Source organism: Hippocampus bargibanti, linkage group LG11, assembly GCF_051943395.1.
Source record: "Hippocampus bargibanti isolate YZ-2025 linkage group LG11, ASM5194339v1, whole genome shotgun sequence".
Lineage (NCBI taxonomy): Eukaryota > Metazoa > Chordata > Actinopteri > Syngnathiformes > Syngnathidae > Hippocampus > Hippocampus bargibanti.
The window spans coordinates 13,699,001-13,705,000 of record NC_142744.1 but is presented as its reverse complement, the minus strand read 5'-3'; the positions used below and the strand labels follow the sequence as shown (position 1 = coordinate 13,705,000).

The 6,000-nt window shown below is 40.8% G+C and overlaps 1 protein-coding gene across 2 annotated transcripts in view; it reads left to right on the top strand.

The window, feature by feature from the left end:
* The window catches only part of kirrel1b (kirre like nephrin family adhesion molecule 1b), a 124,006-nt gene that overhangs the window by 74,796 nt on the left and 43,210 nt on the right, over positions 1–6,000 (top strand). For both annotated transcript variants that reach the window (XM_089008514.1, XM_089008513.1), the window contains exon 2: positions 89–238. In XM_089008514.1, the coding sequence (XP_088864640.1) occupies positions 89–238 (150 nt within the window). The remainder of the gene's footprint in view (positions 1–88; positions 239–6,000) is intronic.

The following is a 6,000-nucleotide window of genomic DNA, read 5'->3' as shown; positions in this document are numbered from 1 at the left end:
TGGTGTGATGTCCTTCACATACATCAAAACCAAACTTGATTTAGGGCACTTTAACTGACAGGATGCCATTTTTTCTCTGTTTTTGCAGCACGGTGCGTTCGCTTTTCCCAGGAGCCAGCCGACCAGTCGGTGGTCCTAGGTGAGCGAGTGGTCCTCTCCTGCGTGGTCTTCAACTACAGCGGCATCGTCCAGTGGACCAAAGATGGCCTGGCGCTCGGCGTCGGAGAGGGCCTCCGAGGTCAGGGCTTTATGTTTATGTTGTTTTATTGCTCGCTTTATTGCATCATAAAAGTTTCGATTTTTAAGTGAACCCCGAGGACTCTTGATTAACTGTATTCAGTTTTGTATTTTTTTTAATCATACTTATTTGTCATGTCTTTTTTATGATGATACTAGTGCAGCATGTTCTACCGCAGACAAATTCCTCGTGTGTTGGCCAACAAAGATTATTCTGATTCTGAATTTTTTAGAGTGAAATAGGATAAAATAAAAATGTGGTAAAAATATGTTAATCTGTAAGCCTGAAAACAGTTTTCATACCGGGCTATTTTTTGTAACTAATTTTGATCATTTCTTAAAAATATCGTATCTTCTTCTTCTTTTCCCTACAAGGGGCTGGCACAGTGAATCAGTGTCCTCCATCTTCAGAGGTTTTATTCGCATGTTTGTTTTGGCCAAGCTTTTACGTCGGATGCCCTTCCTGACAGAACCCTTTGTATTTATCCGGGCTTGGGACCGGCACAATAAGACAATGGTTTGTGTCCCCTTGTGGCTACAGAACAAGCAACTCTATGAACTTAATAAAGATGAAGATGCTCAGTAAAAGGCTCCCAAACACAAAATGGTCATCATCGGCACAGCAATATTCAAAAAGCAAAACTATTCTCACCATAAATCAAGAAATATTCACACTAAATGCTGATTTCATACCATCGCCCTCCTGAATCAGCTGTATCAAAAAATATTTCATTTGAGTATAATAATTCTGGTTGTCGATTGTGCAACCCTTGTGAGGATAAAACTAATCACAAAATGGATGAATGGAAAATTCGACCAGTTCCTGTAAAAGATTAGCCCACCAGCAGCATTCATCGTATAAAGTAGAAATATTGGATTGGATTGGATTGGATTGGATTGGATTGGATTGGATATGCCTTTATTAGTCTCACAGTGGAGAAATTTACATTTCACAGCAGCAAAGTGATGAAAGGAATGAAAGTAGAAAAACGAAATACATGAGCTGCTGGAAAGGCAACTGATAACTGTTATCATATTCAATTTAACATGATAACAATAAATACTGTACATTAAATAAATAAAATAAATAAAATGTTCGGAGCAATTATAACAAATATGAGTAATAAAAATAGTGTCAAGAAAATATTACACTTATGTTTTGTAAAAATGCAATATTATTAGCAAAAATATTTGTTTCCCTTAGTGCACAGATGTATCACTCTTATGGCCCTAAGGCCACATCCGGCTCCCAACATTGCACTGCCAATGATAATTATGTGCAATGACTAAAAACGTAAAATTGCAAACTGGTTTTGTGTTTGTAAACCCCAAGATATTGCAAGCATTGTTGTTACCAGTGCCCCTTTTTAAAATCCTTTTATGTAAAATTGTTTTTACTATCGTCTTAATTTTTTTCTTACTCATTAAGTGTCACGAGCGAGTTGACAGCGGGGGGCGGGGCTGCCTCTCCCGGCCGCCCTCCACCTGCTGTCAATTCTCTAATCACGGACATGGAGCATTTATACGGTTCGCGGTCACGTCGCCAATGCCGGATGATTGACTCACCTCGCCACTCTACCGTACCTGGACTCTTCCTTCGACGTGCGAGTGTATCCGGTCCGAGGTATTCTCCCCGCGTCCCATAAATTTATATCATCTTCCGGGATTGCGTAATTTTGCACTGTCGTGTGCCATTTGCTTTCTGGCGTAGTAAGCGGGTCGGATCACCACCTGCCTTCTTACTCGCTGTGTGGATCCTGTCTGCCCTCGCAGACCGAGCTAATGGCTATTTGAAAAAAAAAAGAATATTTGCAAAATGGCAAATACAATATTTATCACCTGGTTAATGTGATTTCTGCTCCTGAATCTCAGCGCACAGCCTCTGCACATCAGGGCTGTATGACGTTACCTTCATCTTCACACAGGACTGTAAGCTGTCGTCTGTCAGTCGTGAGCGATGTCTGTTTTTAAGGCGAACGAATCTGCCCGCGTATCATTAAACGTTCTGTTTTCTTCAGACACTTTTCTTTTCTTAGATTTATCCATAGTTGGCCGACCCGGGGGTCGAAAAATTCAAGAAATCGTGCGCAATTTGGCGATTGTGACCGGATATACGTCCATTGTCGATGGTTGTGACGTATATTATGAGCGACAAAAAAAATTGAATATGATTTCTTTTATATTATTTATAATCACCATAATCTTCAAATTTAGAATTACATTTTAAAAACGAACGAACTAAAATAATATACATTAAATTAATTAATTAATTGATTAAATTAAATACTCATTATTTATTTTCTAAAGCCGCAGGGAGCCGCAGCAGGGGGGTGAAAGAGCCACATGCGGCTCCGGAGCCGCGGGTTGCCGACGACTGGTCCAGAGCAATGGAGAGTGTGGAAAAGAGGTGAAGAAGCATGTCCAGGCAGGCTGGAGTGGCTGGAGAAAAATGTCAGGTGTGATGTGTGATAGGAGGGTTTCAGCTAGGATGAAAGGAAAAGTCTGTAAAACAGTGGTGAGACCAGACATGATGTTTGGACTGGAGACAGTGCCACTGAAGAAAAGACAGGAAGCAGAGCTGAAGATGTTGAGGTTTTCTTTGGGAGTGACCAGGTTGGATATGATCAGGAATGAGTACATTAGAGGGACCACTCATATTAGAGGCTTTGGAGAGAAAGTCAGAGAGGCCAGACTGAGATGGTGTGGACATGTCCAGACGAGAGAGAGTGACTGTATCGGGAAAAGGATGCTGAGCCTTGAACTGCCAGGCAGGAGACCGAAGAGGAGGTTTATGGATGTGGTCAAAGAGGACATGAAGGTCGCTGGTGTGAGAGAAGAGGATGCACAAAACCGGGATAGATGGAGGACATTGATTCGCTGTGGGGACCCCTGAAGGGAAAAGCCGAAAGGAAAATAAGATTTGTATTTATTTGCTGTTTGGCCATCTTCCCCACACTCATTTGCTTCCTGCTCCATTTGCCTCATGCTGCCGCCACCACGAGCCTCGAAGCTCAAAGGAAAATGACTAGCTATCCGACTTTACATCACTTTGCCTTGGCGGAGATTTTCTCATTGTCTTTACGAGCAGCGATTAACGTTTCCGCCACACTTGAAGAATGGACACTCTCTCTTACTTGCTCTCTGCCTTTGCGGCTTTTTATTGTCCGAGGCGAGCACGGTGGCATCTGCAGTCGCCGCCAGAATCTCAATAAAAAGTTGTTAAATGTCAAGTGCCGTAGCTTAATGGTGGCTTTATAATCACTTTCGCGTCTCCCGCGGACAAAATGTCTGGTGTTTATTAATTGTGGCGGAAGAGAACAAACCTCAGAGCGTTTGTGTAAAGCGTATCCTTTTATTGGCCCACAAGCCGGCCACACTGGATAGTTTTAACTATTGATGTCCACAAAATGGAGGGCTCACTCACAAAGTGGCAAGAGATGCACGTGACTTACAGGAGCCAGGAAAGTGAATAATGACAAGCATTTTAAAAAGAATTATCAAAGATGATACAATACAATACATATTGATTTATATGGCGCTTTAACAACAACTTATCAACAGCATGATGTGCAATAAAATGGCTTTTGGAAAAAAAAAATACAAAAGACAAGACCTAAATCAAATATAATAACTGGAAATTGCATGGAAAGTATTCTGTTAAATCAAAGTTTAAACAAACGATTGAATATGAGAAAAAATAACAAAAAATGTCCTTTTGTTTTGGGTAGCAAATACAATTACATGTAAATGTATATCACACAGGTGTCAAAGTCAAGGCCCGGGGGTCTGATCTGGCCACATCGTTTTATTTGGCCCGTGAAAGCAATCAAGTATATCAAGTGCCATGATGCTTGCTTAATTCGGAACCAAAATTTCAAATTGTCATATGTAAACCACAAGAACAGTCATTATTCTTTGACTTTGAGATTTTAAAAAACTAGTTATTCATTAATTTGTTGTGCGTTCTATATGTAATATGTGGAGGGGATGAGCCATACTACTGGCTTCCTTTCTAAGGGCCCTTGAGAGGAAACCGTAACTTCAATATGGCCTGTGGCAAAAAAATGAGTTTGACACCCTTTCTATATAACTATTTCAATGATGGAAAATTCAATATTATTAAAGCACAATAAAAAAGCTAAAATTTATCAAATAAAAATACTGAAATAAAATACATCTAATCTAAATGACCCCAAACCAGTTTAAACGTAAATGTGTATCTACAGTAAAGTCTCGTTATATCGATATCGGATATATCGATAGTCCCGGTTATATCGATACTATTTCTATGCACGCACGGAGAAAATTACATGCAAACAGGGTCGGATATATCGATAGTCCCGGTTATATCGATATTTTTTCGGACTCCCTTGAATATCGATATAACGAGACTTTACTGTATTAATGAAAAAACATGAATTAGAATGATAATGAGAAGCATTTAGTGTGTTGAAAGATTGAGGTGGAAATCTGGTTAATCTAAAATGTAATACAATTCTTAACACAGACGATGTGCAAAAATGTGTCCACTCCAGTGCCACGGGTTTTGTCATTTTCACTCAAATTGCAGGACCCACAGAATATTGAGCTTTAGGACTACATAAACACTCAATATAGTGTTAGAAACCTTCAACTCTCTTCTTTAAAAAAAAAGAGTTAATTCCTAAGTTATATGGGTCTGGAGTTATCTCAGCTTGAAATGGGGGCGGCTGTACAAAATACAATGCAATACATACATATTGATGGATATAGCGCTTTAACAACAGCTGAAGCTGTAACAAAGCGCAAACATCGACAAAAGGCCAATGCTGCCCTCTCGTGAAAAGGACAACCATTGCCAGAGGTCTGACCAGCGCTTTACCGGCACCCCCCGTAAGAAAAACCCAAACCCGAAAAAATTCGGCAATGGCGCTCCACGTCATGCTGTTCATTTTGGGACTGGCAGTGAATGAGTTAACATGGACGCATTTGCGTCCAATTTATTATTATTTAAATGTTAAATGAAATCTGTTCTTACTGTCATCATTAACCTTTTCATGCACCCTGCACCCTGATGACATCGACTCTCCACTTGAGTAACAAGTGAAAGGGTTAAATAATTCAATTGGATCAATATTTAAAAAAAAGTTACAAATTAATGTAACTTGCTAGACAGCTGAGAATTACATTTTTACGCGTGCACGCGCCCCCACACACATGCACACACACCTTACATGACGTGATGTGAATGTTTTTGTGTTCAACTCAATTTAATTCACACACACGCGCAATCCCCACCATCATCACTAGCTTTCTTTAGGTGACTGCCTGAGCACTTTGCTCCTCCCCCTCGTCCCTCCTCCCCCCTTTTTTTAACACTCTTTGTCCTTACAGCCGTCTTCTCCACCAGCCAGGGAAGCGTCTGCATTTGATCAACACGTCGTCCTCTTCCTCCAAACCCACCAACACACCCCTACCCTCACCCCCACCCGCATCCGCCGCCACCCAACCGCCATTCGTCTTCTTTAACTGGAAATCACTGTGACAAAGTGTCATCCTACCTTTCTTTGTCGTCTTTGCCACTGGAAAGACACTTTGTCTAGCCGGTGTGATTTTGATGTAGCCATTTAGTGATTGTCGCTCAAAGGTGAACGAATGCAGGGGTTGGAGAAGTCAAAATGATCTTCTCCGATTGAAATGAAAGGAAATTCCATTCATCCATTCCAGCCAGGAAAAAGGGGATGGAAATGGGGTACACAATAAATTTTCATCTTCTCTCTGAGC